General features: G+C 29.7%; 2 protein-coding genes and 1 pseudogene across 5 annotated transcripts in view; all 3 read right to left on the reverse strand.

Annotated features, from left to right (window-relative positions):
- LOC149883972 (uncharacterized) overlaps window positions 1-14513 on the reverse strand; it is a 312658-nt pseudogene that overhangs the window by 67691 nt on the left and 230454 nt on the right. The window lies entirely within an intron of this gene.
- LOC149883983 (Krueppel-like factor 6) lies at window positions 5805-7537 on the reverse strand. 2 transcript variants are annotated; one of them, XM_090097325.1, is made up of 3 exons: window positions 7063-7537; window positions 6844-6938; window positions 5805-6704 (listed from the first exon to the last, which is right to left on the reverse strand). In XM_090097325.1, exon 3 carries the CDS (start codon window positions 6690-6692, stop codon window positions 5868-5870), a length of 825 nt encoding a protein of 274 aa, XP_089953451.1. In that variant the 5' UTR covers window positions 6693-6704; window positions 6844-6938; window positions 7063-7537; the 3' UTR covers window positions 5805-5867. The 2 variants fall into 2 exon arrangements, with proteins under 2 accessions (XP_089953451.1, XP_089953450.1); XM_090097324.1 differs by lacking the exon at window positions 6844-6938 and having other exon boundaries at window positions 7063-7503.
- The window catches only part of LOC145185452 (importin subunit beta-1-like), a 47245-nt gene continuing 40984 nt past the window's right edge, over window positions 8253-14513 (reverse strand). For both annotated transcript variants that reach the window (XM_090097253.1, XM_090097254.1), the window contains exons 14-19: window positions 13487-13569; window positions 12599-12709; window positions 12098-12241; window positions 11325-11433; window positions 10920-11202; window positions 8253-8522 (exon numbers count right to left, since the gene is read on the reverse strand). In XM_090097253.1, coding sequence (XP_089953379.1) covers window positions 10934-11202; window positions 11325-11433; window positions 12098-12241; window positions 12599-12709; window positions 13487-13569 — 716 coding nt within the window. In that variant the 3' untranslated portion in view covers window positions 8253-8522; window positions 10920-10933. The remainder of the gene's footprint in view (window positions 8523-10919; window positions 11203-11324; window positions 11434-12097; window positions 12242-12598; window positions 12710-13486; window positions 13570-14513) is intronic.

Consider the following 14513-nt stretch of genomic DNA (forward strand, 5'->3'; position numbering starts at 1 on the left):
ATATAGTAATAATCCTAGTGTTTATTCTATGCACTGCATTCCAAGCACTTGACTTGATTTTTTTTTTAACTTGAATTATTACACATTGTAATTGTATTGTATGATACTAGTCTCATTTGATTTCATTCACTTTCATTTGACTCTAGACTCTAGTCTGTGTTGCTTAGTATTTTGTTGACATGTAAAACTGCAATATGATTGGTTATTGAACATAAAATGTATAATGTTTCGTTTCTGTTCTGTGTTCTGTCACACACTACAAACTATTACTATTTAAATACCAAATTTCAATATCAGTGCAGCGTACTTTCGAATCGAATCAAATTCGAACGAAAGTGGCTTAGTTTTGTTTCGAATCGTTTCGAACTTAAAATCTTGGTTTCGCACATCACCAATAAATATAGATCAAAATTTTTCTGACTCACTCACATTTGGTTCAGGCAAGTTGCACTTTGAAGCAAAGAGCTTTTTAGAGTTTTCTCTGAAAACCACAATTTTTCTAAGGAATGACTGCATGCATCTTGTAGGAATGCCTTGCCTTTTATTTTAACATCAACTACTGTATGTTAAGATTTCAAAATTAATCAGCCTGGTGACCACCACGCGGCTCGTTTTTTAGCAGATTCCATTTATTTTTTGGTCTTTGAAATTTCATCACTAGCAACTGAGGTGGTGAGAGTCAAAGTGGTATAACTCCATTTAAACCTTAATTTTATTATTACCTGCAAAAACATTAACAGTTGAAATAGTTCCAATAAATAAAACAGTCTTTTGTTAACATCATCCAATATTTTCAAAATCTCTAACATTAAACCTGATTTTTTTGCACTTAATGGGATAAAACGCTCTGCCCTGAAAAGTTGTAGTGAAGTGAGTAATACCACTTTGACTCTCGCTAGCTCAACTGATTATTTACATGATCGTCAAAAAGAAAACAGTTCTAAGATACGTTTAATAATTGGTATTTTCCATGCACCCATGCTATTAAAGTCTAGTCTTACAAATCTTTCTAAAGTAATTTTCAATTACTTTGGAGATCCAATACTGCACAAATTATACAAAAAGAATGAAACTTCAAGGCAGGAAACGCGTTGTTTAAGAGAATGCAAGTTAATTCTTGGTACTTGGTACCGCTATTTGATACCATCGATGTGCTTGGCATCAAAGTGTAAGGACCAACTTCCCGTATGCAACTTTTCAATCATTTATTTTTTCAACTTGATTGCCTCTTTGATTGTTGATTTGTAAATAGCTGAGTGACAATTGAATTGGGATGTCAATGCCTACACGAGCCAATCGCTTGCATATGTTAGCAGCTTTGCTTGTTGACACTCTTATGTAGGTCACCAAGTTGACTACAACTTTGCTTTTATGATGTTTTCTGCTTGGTGTAGGAGTAGTCTCATCTTCTTCTTCTTCATCGTTTTCATATTCACTGTTGTCAGCCTCAGAGTCAGAACCACTGAAACTAGGATAGTAAGATGATGAGTTGGTTGACCCATTAGAAAGTTTTTGCCTTTTAGAAGGATGGATCGTTTCTTTACTGGGCGCTTGGCCTGTAGAGTATCGCACTATTCCTTTACTTTCCAGTTGAAGATGGTACAATCGCTTGTCCTCGGAAAATAACCATGTTCCATCCACTTTAGCAATATCAAAAATTTCCTCAAGGGGTTCATAGCATCCCCGCTTGACACATTCATCATAAAATTTCAGTATTTAACAAGCTTTGTTTGTATAACATGTTAAGATACATGAGGAAAATTCAGTCTATTCTTCCACAATTTGGTGACTTCTTTGGAAATTTCCGCTATTCGCTCCTTTCTTCCTTTGATTTTGTTCCAAGGAAATGGTAGCGTCCGATAATTTGCTTTTGGAGAGGCATTCTGCACTTTTCTTCCAGTAAATATTCTTCCAAATGGACCATTCTTCTTCTTTATGAGAGTCTTTAAATATTACCAATGCTACTAGGGATTGCAATCCCGCATTGCGGGATCCCGCAATCCCGCGGGATCCCGCATAAATTTAAGGCATGCGAGATCCCGCAAAAACTACTGCGGGATCCGCGGGATTGGCGGGATTTTGAAACTATTGCTTTTAAACAAAAAAGGTCAATTCTTTTAAACTAAAAAGACAAAAAAAATATCAAATTAAAAGTGTTTAATGTATTTGCGAAACAAATCCATTTAAAAATTTATCTTCAGCTATTAAAATATTTTTCTTAGCTATAAATATAAAAAAATCATTCAAAAATAAATAATTATTTAGCAAAACATTGGTCGAACTCGTTCAAATTTTTTTTTGTTTAATTAATGATTATGTTGAAATTTTCGCTAATGAGTATGTTGAAATTTTTGTTAATGAGTATGCTGAAAACGTGAAATTGAAAACGTGCGTGCATAATTATAAAAAATATACTTTTAAAAACTACTTTTTAAAAAGTCTTTAAAAATTATTTACATTAAGATTTTAATACAAAAGTACTAAGCATGTCGCAAATTAAAACTATATAGAATATTTTTAAAAAAGTGATGAAGAAAATGCGAAGTGCATGCTATGTTCGGCTTTACATTTAATAGTTTTAGCACATCTTCAGATTTACGGTTCTTGTTTTCAAAGAGTGGTTTCCGGCTTCCTACTTCACCTAATACTATAAGATCGATGGTAGTTAAATTCTCAGATTCTGTAAAAGTCAATATAATGAAAAAATTCACATCACTAAAAAAGCAAAATCAAAAGTTTTCAATAACGTTTGACGAATGGACATCACAAAATAGTCAGAGATACTTAAACTTAAATTTACATAAGGAGGCGAAACACTTTAATCTTGGATTGATTCGAATCCATGGATCGTGTAATGCAGAATATTGCGTCAAGTTAGTTGCTATCAACAACTATGTTATGCTCATGGAATACAACTTGCAGTTATTGATATCTTATACAAGAAAAACAGCGGAGAAGTCGAAGAATCGTTTACTACATATTAAAATTGTAAAGAAGAAGATGAATATGGTAAAACTGAGGATGATGAAGTTATAAATAAAGAATATGGTTTGACAATGATTTTGACCGACCATCTGCTGATTGGTATTTGGTATTGTATTGAAAAAGCCTTAATTGATATTGGGTCAGAAATTCGTTTCACCCAAGAAGAGTGGTCCCAAATCAATGACTTAATTATTTGCCTAGCACCACTAAAACTTGGTCTCGAACTTTTATGCAGGAGAGAATCGAACCTTGTCACGGCGGAAACAACTTTTCAATTTATGCTAGATAAATTGCAAAAGCAATCATCACTTTTGAGCATAGATTTAGCCGCGGCACTTCGTGTGAGGTTTACACAACGTCGTAATAAGAATTTAAATGGACTACTAGTTTACTTACAAAATCCGACGAAGAAAATGAACTCAAAGAAAAAGAAGCTGTAGATTTTATTAACAGTTCCCAAATACTTACTCCTACAATTCTATCGCTGAAAAAAGAATTGGAAAATCAAACACAGAAAGACAAGAAAAACTGGACAGAAAATGTAAAGGAGAGACCAAATTTAGATTCTTTAGACTTTGATAAATTATTGAAGCCGGAAATGTCTGCCTATAAAAGTAATGGAGTAAGAGGCAAGCTTCAAGATATAGCGCATAGTTACTTGATGACCATACCACCAACAAGCGTAGAGGCCGAGCGAGCTTTTTCAGCAGCTGGTTACATATGCAGTCCTTTGAGGAATAGATTAAGTGATGATACCTTAAGTAGGGTCTGTTTCTTAAGAGCGCATTTCTTACAATGATTTTCTCATTTTGATATTTAAAAAAAAAAAATAAAGCTAATAGACGTTCTACGTAAAGCTAAAAGATGTCCTATGTACTTTGGCTTGTCTTTTTGTTCATTAAATGTTAAGAATTATATTGATTTACAAATGAATTGTGTTTTTTGGCTTTATTTACCTTATTTTATCAATTTCATAAGTTGAGTATATTTTTTCTGAAATACTTGAAAGAAAAATACAATTGTCATTTTGCCTTTTATAATGTGCATAAGAAACCTACTAATCCCGCGCGGGATCCGCACAAAAATTAAAAAATTCTGCGCGGATCCCGCGGGATTGAAAAGTGTGCGGGATTGCAATCCCTAAATGCTACTATCGCTAGGCTTGTATGTCGCCATATGTTCTAAAGTTCTAAACACTTCTAATCTATACAAGTTTTAAATCATTTGCACCAAAGCTACACGTATAGTAGCAGCAACAAGCTTAAATAAATGACGAATCGTAATTTTAATTGAGAGGAATTGAACATGTTTTCAATTTTTTCCAACAAGTTCATCGATTTATAGCACAAAGTCAAAAGTATATATATATATATATATATATATATATATATATATATATATATATATATATATAAACATGTTTTACTCTCTCCTTTATTCTAATTTACAATTTAGTCAAATTTCACAATACTAAAATTTTTGAAATCTTGTACAGCATCTCCAGAGTGAGAAAAAAAACGTTTCTAATTTCAGATCAGGAATAAGGATTGCAGATAAAGCTAAATTATAGTTAAAATAAATTCGAGAAATAGAAAGAATGAATAACAGTTAAAATAGGTTTAAAAAAATCCAAGATTATCGTTTTTTTATCCGCAACCCCCAGTCAAATACTTAACAAAACATTTTGTATTATAAAACTTGTAATAAAAGTTACGACTTAAAGTTTCTGAATCATTTCTTGCTGAAGCAATCCAAATATTTGATTTAAATCTCAAATAAAAGATTTCTTCAGATTAAAAGACATATTAGGCTATCAGCGGTCACTTTAAAGAGACACCGACTAACTAGACGTTACAAATAATAATATTTATAAAAGCAAAGTATTGCGAAAAAAGGCAGTTCTTAATACTTCGAGATGTAACAACCAAATTCCAAAACAAAGGTTTTCTCTTTGTCAAACGCAGTAAAAGATTTTACTTTCAAAAAACTTTTTTTCGTGAGTTTAACAAGCAACTAGCTTTGATGCCAAAACATTTTTATAGTCCAAATCAGCGCCAAAAATAAATTTGGTGAAAAAAACAAATCTTAGAACTAATATAAACAATTATGGTAAACGTGAATGTGAGCCAGAATGCGGATCGAAGCAAATTTTAAATCAATTACAACAGTAAACTAAAACTGCAACTTTATTTCTGAAAATAGAAAAAATTAAAATAAAAAAAAAGTATAGAAATAGTTTGCACACTACATTACAAAGAGAAACCATGTGTTCTTAAAAAAAAAAAAAAGAAAGAATCCTGCTAAAAACAGCGATAAAAAAAATTATAATAAAAAAAATATTTAGCGGTAGTGAAAACAATAATATCATAATATAATAATTAAACAATGTTCTTTGATATAAATATAAAATATTTAATTCATATGTTTATTGTAGGTTATATATATACATACATACATACATACATACATACATACATACATACATACATACATACATACATACATACATACATACATACATACATACATACATACATACACACACATACACACGTTTACATATATACTCTTACTTTGAAATATTTGACATTTGTAAAAATTATTTGAGAACGGATCAAATTATTTCAGTCCTTTTAATATTACAAGAAAAAACTTCAAATAATCTAAGCCATTGTTTTAGCAAATATATTAAGGGCATTAAAATAATAATTAATCGCACCCAAAAACAATCAAAGTTTCACGCTAGATGTACTGTTAACAGTATATAACAGATGTACTGTTGTATAAAAAGCGTTATAATAATTAAGAAATAGTACCTAATATTCAACAACTTTTTATTTCTTTTTTAACAGGAGAATAAAGTAACCAAGTTACATTAAAGCCTACTTCACTAAATTAACTTGCCCATTTCCATGTCTTTTCGTATGTAGCGCTAAGTGATCTGATCTGGAAAAGCAACGATCACAAGAACTACATTTGAATGGTTTTGCTCCAGTATGTTTTCTATAATGTCGAGTCAATTCATCAGATCGAGCAAAACGCCACTGGCATCCTTCCCAGGTGCACTTATATGGCTTTTCACCAGTATGAGTCCTTTGATGAGCTTTTAAATGCGACGATTTGGTATAAACCTTTTTACAGTCATTAAATTGGCATCTATGAATACGTTTTTTTGAGTCAAAATTTGCCAAATCAGCTAGATTAACTGAATTATCTGGATTTAAAGTAATAGAATCTAACAGTTTTGTAGTGTTTATGTTTGCTCGGTTTTTTTGAATTCGCTGTCCTTTCCCAAGTTTTAGAAGTTTTGGAGAACTTGATTCACTGCGAGAGCTAGATATAGATTCAGGGGAGCTAGGAGGAGTTAGAAGCACACGTTTAACTACTAATGCATGGTCGGAATAAAAATCTTCAGAGATCTGACAGTTTTGCGAAAGTGAGCAGGGAGATTTCCTTTTAAATATTGGCAACTCATCACCAAGAGTATTTTCTTTTTGAGAATCTGGCAATACATGAATCATACTATTAATTGAATACAAGTTGAAATACGGCTTCAAAAGTTCAATATCGTGAGATAAGCTATTGACATCTTCATCCATACAAGTGGGAGGTAAAAACTCATTCCAAGCTACCGTAGTAACCTCAATATGTCTATCTTTAATACAGTTAAGACGCATATCCGGTTCGCTTCGCAAGTATCGATCCATCTCTAATCGTGTCTAAACAATTAAGCACAATTAGATTAAAGAATGTTATGCGTATCGGTCATAGCGTGTTGCATTTAAAGAGTTATCTTATCATTGGACAGATGCTCTTCATCACAAGAAGGGTACAATATTAAAGGACAAGACAAATCACCTATAAACTTAACACATAAGCAGCAAAATAAAGGATCTTGAAATAAAATAACCAATAATCTTGAGTTCCGCACTGATTTAAAAAACAAACCACTACTAAAAGACAGTTAAAAGCTCAACAAAATTGTCATACAAGTTGAAATTAAACCAATAAACAGGATGGCAAACAGAAATAAATTTAAAAAAAACGATATTTTTAAATTTATTTTATAAGCCCTACTTGTTGAAACTTGTCTTCCAGTGAATGTATGGGACTAAAGTACCCAGTATCATGAATTCGTTGCATTTCTTGGAAAATCGAAGTCGATGGTAATGCATTTAAAGACTCTTTTTCTGGAAACATATTTTTTTAAAAAAACTAATCGAACTTCAAGCGTTTAGATGCTTTCACGATAATACATAAAATGTTTTAATAAGCCGATGTGGATAAATAATGCGAGAACATATGTCTCGTATATAGTAGAAGCTCATTCAACAAACGTGATAGTAGAAAGCCGCTTTTCAATTTAAACGATATAAATTAAATCTACCAATCAAAAATAAAAAGATTGTTATTTTAAGCCAACCAGAATTGCACCAAAAAACAGATAGATAAACTTTATTGAAAAAGAATGTTTTTATTTTAATCCTCCAATCAAATTTGTAAACATCAGAGCAAAAGAAATGCAATTGGTTGTTAGAAGTTACTTTTTAAAACAATGATGCCCATATATGGCTAATCTAAAAATAGAATTACTAGCGTCGTATATAAGGTGATCGAACAACTTAAGTAAACAGACAGAAACGAAGCATTCTTATTTAAAAACAACAGGATTTTAATACAGCTAAACGAAACAAAATACTGTAGCTAATTTAAAAAGGAGAACTTATCTATATATAAGAACATATCTATTTTATAAAGCAAACATAAGCGTGTTACTCTTAATGACAGCAGTAATATTTTTTTCTAATTATAAAATATATCGAAGTGTTTTCACCAAGTTAACTTAGTCTTCAACATTTTATTTTGTTGAGGTCCTTTACAATGTTATTCCGACACGGCGCACTTCGGCTTTACTTAGTAAAAGTATCTTTTTGAAAGTACACTAAAATCGAAAATAATGTGAAAAAAAGTAGTCGTAACATTTCTAAAAATTGTTTTTAAACCTTTTGAGGTTTGAAGAGCTTTTGTAAAGATGACAAATAAAACACAATTTAAGCTATATTTATTGAACTGATAAATACATCTTTCGATGAAGTTCGCCAAAAATAATCAATTCTCGAAGAATTAATGTAACTGGTGTAACATTTCACATTTAAATAATGCATTCCTTTAAAACAACTAGTGTTCGTTTATACTTTTTTTCAATTACCCATTACCGTTAAAAGCGATTATACAAAAGTCAATTTAAAAAATGAACGAAACTAAAATGAATTTATAAATCTTTTATTTTCTACGCACAAATTCCTTATTAAGAAAATACAAAATAACTAAAAACTGTATTAATACAACAATGTCTTTGAGACCAAAATTATTCTGGAAATAATCTTCTCAATAACATTCAAACAGTCATAGGCTGGAAAAAGATAATTTCAAAATGCAGAGTTGTTTTTAGTTGCTCGTATTGGCGTTCTTCGTATTTGTAAACCAGAAGATATTTTTAATTACTGATTCACTCCATTATCGGGGTTCGTCTTAGACTAAAATAGCAACCAAGTATACATATAATAACCCGATAACCACTTCAACATAAAACAGTCATACATAAAACCACATTACTTAACTGCGATAATTAAAGCCAGCGAATAAAATAATTTTAGCTTCACTCGAGAAAACCAGACTTCAAATAAATAGAAATCATTTGATCAAATACACCATATTTAAATTCCAGATTTTACTGTAAACGCAAAAACAATTTAGAGAGAAATAGGCCAATCTCAGAAAGCGAATTCTTATTTGTTTTTTTTTTGTGGAACGCATACCCCTCTAACATTGTTACACATAGTTAACAAAGAAACTCACACATAAAATATCACCCGGATTAAATAATATTTTATGCTACCGCCAGATTATTGAAATGAAGATGAATTTTTTATAATTGAAGTATTTCCACACCAACCAATACTTGAAATATTGGGTTTTTTGCCTGAGCAAAGTTTTGACAGCAATATGCTATGAACTTTGCTGATGCTAGAATAGCTAATCTCTTAGTATCGCTGCAACTAGTTATATCTTACAATATTTTTGCGTCCCAGTATTTGGTGATTGGAATATCTTTTACGAAACTTCGTTTGATACTCTCAGCTATCTTCCAATATATAGCACGCACTTGCCTTTGTAACGCACTTCTAATCAAAACGTCATAAAATTCAACCCCAAGACCAATAACAGTTGTGCGCGATGTGTGTATATCATCTTGAAAGATGTATCACAACTATCAGAACTACTACTTGAAAATACTATTTGAACTTGCTGATTCATACGAACAATATCAGAAGTCATTCAAATTTTCTTAAAATATTTTTAAATTTTTGTGTTTTTGTTACTTTTTACTTTTCATTTTTGATGTGCTCTTTATTTGTCATTAAATTTTCACGATTTGTGTAAAGATGTTTAGTTTAGCTTTAAAAGAAATTTTCTGCATTTGTACAAATAACATGATGTAAAAAAATATGGCTTACACGTACGTTTGAGCAAAATACATGTTATAATCAATAATTGGCAATCATTGACATGAATTTTTTCGTTTAGTGTTATACATCATTAAGAATTATTCTGTTGTTCTGTTTCTATCTAATGAATATAAATTTCTTAAAAAAATACTAAGAATTTACTAGAAAAAAAAAAAATAATAAGTACAGACAAATTGAAAGTTAATTGTTTATATATTTATATATATTTGTAAATTGTTTATATAGAAAAAGATGAACGGATTGACAATGAAAAAAAATATTTTTTTGCACGTCCTTTATCTTTATTGAGCAAGCTTTTTCGGCATGCTATTGACCAATTTTTGGTATGTTGATACCGGAATAACGTAACATGCTATTTTTACAACCTCCCACAGATCTTTTTTGTTCCGAGCCTTTTGTTTTGCTACCTCTAAGTTTAAAACTGTGCAAATCCGACCAATTGTTTTAAATACTGGAGCCATCTTTTAGATTAAAAAGCCGCATGCTTAAAATCGTTAACCTTCTGATATACCTGAAGCAATGGCATGTCATCCTCAAGATATGGAAGAGCTTTTTTCAACTATGTTGATATATCAGTTGTCATAAATTTTGTAATTTATGACAACTGTTATAATTCTGTAATATTTGACCTCTAGTACCTGACGAGATTGACATCTTTACCATAGTTGAGAAATCAAAAGTGAAAGCAATTTTTACAATCGTTCGATACTGTGGCGTTTTAGGTAGCGCAATGTTACTTAGCTAATTTCATTTTGGTCCAGAAAGTGTAACTTAATACTTAACAATGAGGCACACTGTTGTTAAAACACATATTTTAATTTAGTTTTTTGTTCTATTTTTTCTGGCCAAATAAAAAAATGGTTTGAGCTTAATTTTAACTATTGAATTTTGCCTAAGTAACTCAGTATGTAATAAACATCTGAACTTTTATAGTGAATTTTATAAGGATAACGAAAAATCAGTCTCTTTTTAAAGTTAAATCTGGCGGAAGCACTAAATATACCCTAACTTGATGTAATTTGGTGCATCAGGTTTTTACAACTTTAAGCACATTGAGAGGGTATGCTAATACTTTTATTAAAAAAAGTTTTTAACTCAGTGTAATATATATATATATATATATTACACTGAGTTAAAAACTTTTTTTATCTGATCTAAGCATCGGCGTTGAATTATTCCGTTAAAAGCGAATAGAGTTTTATTTTTTTTGGAATCTTTTAACTTTGTAGATCTAAATATAAGTATTATTTTAAATTCGTTTTATCTCAAATGACTGATATAGAAATTTGTACTTTATTCGTTATCAATGAATAATCAAAATGACGATGCTTAATCTGATCATTATGCTCATTGTACATTAGCACAATAAAGTCTAACAGAAAATCATAACAATTAAATGTATACTTTAGATTTCAGGATCATTTTCTCAAGTTTCTTATTGTTTTTGAAGCCCAGACTGCCAATGTTTTTGTTTTAGCTGTTTTAGAACGTCTGCCTGTCTGAAGAAGATCTTGAAAAACAGGGGTGTCAACCACAGAAAGAACAGCTACACCAAATGCAGTACATAAATCTCCAAGTAGTCCACAAGAAGCACCAACTAGACTATCAGTTTTATCTGGATCCTCACTTATTGTATGAATGAACTTTATAATATGCTCAACATGTGGTCGCACAATTTCAATATCAGCTAAAGTATTAACAGTAAAAAAAAAAAAATTATCAAGAAATTTATGTCCATGCTCTTGATGCTTAAATAATATTTCTAGAAATGCTTAAGATAATATCAAGGAAAAACAATAGATTTCTTACTACTTATGTTCTTATCATCTTCTCCTTTCAAACCCTGAATAATGCCAGTATAACCTTCTAAACATGCATCTCTCAATTCATTTAAATAATCAACCATGTCGTAATCATTCTAAAAAAATGACAAATTGTTTATGTATATATAAAAAAAAGACACTAAAAATGTTGAAGACCAATAACTGATCTTTACGTTATATTCCAAACACTATTACTTAAAAAACGTAAATGAAATATTTGTGTTTTGAATATAAGCTAAACATTATCAAACAACTAAAATGAATGTATTTACCAACAACAGCTTTTAAGGTGATTTAAATAAATAAATTTACTCACTGTTTAAACTTTGATGTAATTTAAACAAGAAAAACTAATAATATGGATGATGATGCCACAAAATTCTTAAAATGTCATTTGAATTTAAGATAATGGTAATATCAAAATGGATTATTTTGCAAACTCAGCTTAATAAATGAAATTGTAAATTCATTTCATAAAAACTGAAGTCTATTATAAACTTAAGTAACTCTCAGATAAATTCTTTACTAAAACACAAGCATGAAACATTTTAAGTTTATTAATATTAACTAGATAATTTAAAGCCACTCTAAAATTTAATTATTCTTAAGTGGAACAAAATATTAAACAATATTTAACTAATGAGATTTTAAATAGTTACTAATAAATAGAATAATAAAATTTTATAGTAAAAAAAAAAAAACAACAACAAACAAACAATAAAATTAGATATCTATTTTGAGTGATAACAATTGATATACCTTATCAACTTGTGCACTAGATGCATGCAGTAAATATGTTAATACAACATTTGCATACTTTGTGAAGTGGCTTCCAATTGCTAAAGCAATATCTCCAAATACAGAAAATATATGGGGCTTCACTGAACGATGTACAGTACTGTCCTAGAATAAAAATTTAATTTACAATAATCCATTTAAAGCAGTATAATATCAAATTTTGAATTTCTAAAAAATTTTTTTCTATTTTTTTGACCTAAATGAATTTGTAAAAAAATTTATTGAAACTCATTTAGGTCAACAAATTACAGTTTAATATAGAAATGCACAAAAAAACAACTGATGTCTAATAAGTTAAGGATAAAGAGCACCATCTGCTCATATTACACCTTCAAGATGTCATAATTTGTGTTAACTAACCTACTTTTTGTTTATGGAGAAATTTCCAAACTTAAAAAATTTAAATTCTTTAAGTAATAAAAGAATATAATAACAAATCCCCTTAAAACTCATAAAAATTACTGAGAGATTCTCAACACAACATTGCATTATTTCATCGCAAAATTGTGCCACATCATCTTTTGTTAATCCACGACAGATATCTCCTACCACACCAATGGCTGATATACACACCTGAGAATAAAACCACAAAACAAATAAAATCACAATAGAATATAGAATAAATGTAGATTTTTAATCTTAAAAGAAATTTTTATGTCAGGGGCTAATCAAGTCAAATTTTTAACTTAAGTATTGAATTTTTAAACAACTTTAAAAATTTTCCTAAAATAAAAAAAGCAAAACCACTATAATCAAGTTTCTATTAATATTCAAACAATAGGTGTGTGGGGAGTTTTCAGATGCACATAGAATGAATTTAGACATAAGGTAGAGAAACTTTGAAAAGTTCTGAATGTAAGAGAAATACCTGGCACTAACTCTAGTTTATTTAAAACTGAATTAAAATTAAATCATTCATGAGTTAAAGTACATTCACTATATTATTGTGAAATCTTTTTCATGATTTATGACAGTTTTCTAAACAGTACTTATTGTTAACACATAGAAAAGTAAATAATAAAAACTAAATATTTCTGTAATGTCTAACTTAAATCCAGAACAAACATTTTCAGCACAAAAGATGGCATCAAAACTATATTAATTTTCAGTAAGGAACTATTTACACAAAGAAGTAATTGTCACAATTAAAAAAAAAACAAAAAAAAAACAACCTTTAAAAACAAAATAATACTATCAAATATTGACATTTATTGGCTCAATGGAGGGTATAACATCTTTAATACTCTGTAATTGATTTAGATTAGCCCCTCACAAACTATTTTTTATCAGTCTAAAGCATAACTATCAAAAGCATCATTCCAAAAAAGCTAATAGTTTTTTTTTACATACTTGATACTCTGCTTTATTTTGAAGGCCTTGAATAAGGAAGGATTTGAACACAGGCATATAGGTAATGAACTCCTTACCAATTGCTATAAAGTATGAATAATAAATCAATTTTTTAAAAACTCATAACTATTTTAAATCAAAAACAAAATTGAAGATTAAAGGAAAAAATGGTCAAAAAATAAGATTAAGAGTGTAAAAACCTGCCTATATATACAGTATTTAAGCTGATCATTCATATCTTATTCCAAATAATTTTAGCTCTTTGTGGTCTGATGGAATATATTAGGAACATTCTATCATTGTTTGGTTATATCTCAAACCAACATATAATGACATTTACAACACTTTTCGGCTTTAATACTAATTTGTATAATGATAAAATGTCGATGCGTATGTTTTGATTTTAGTGTGAGGAATAATGTTTATTATTCTTCATCAGATTGTAATAGACTCTTAACACTTTTTGTTACATTTTTTAACAATAATCTGATTAAGTATTGTTGCTGAAAGTTTATTTTAAGTGCTTAGTTGAGGGACATATATGTCCTATCAGGTTTTATGGCACTTTTTTTGAAAAACTTCCAATATAAAGGAACAAGAAAATTTATAAAGTTAGCATCTGTTGCGTGAAAACTACAAGCTAACTGGGCAATTGAACAAAGTGTGAAATTATTTGATATGTTTTAAACATATGATGGCACTTCAGATGCTGCAGTTTGGATACAACGAATGAAAGTGCAACATGTTGGTCAAGATCCTGTACATTTTAAAGAAAGAACTAATCGACGTCTAAATCTTGCAGAGAGTTCGAGTGAATTCAGATTATTCCTATCACCAGACTGCCATTAATCCTCTTAAACAAAGACATAAATTTATGGTTGGTAAATGAAGAGTACCAGCCTGCCAAGGATATGGTTGACAGCATGTGCTTTGTAAATAATTTTGTGGAGCAGGGAGCGCAAAAAATTAAAAATGATTGAAGCAAGGCCATATTTAAGTGTGGTATTTGTAAAGTTTTCTTATGCAT

Source organism: Hydra viridissima, unplaced genomic scaffold, assembly GCF_058129835.1.
Source record: "Hydra viridissima isolate aposymbiotic clone 2 unplaced genomic scaffold, HvirCarnegie_v1 scaffold_9, whole genome shotgun sequence".
Lineage (NCBI taxonomy): Eukaryota > Metazoa > Cnidaria > Hydrozoa > Anthoathecata > Hydridae > Hydra > Hydra viridissima.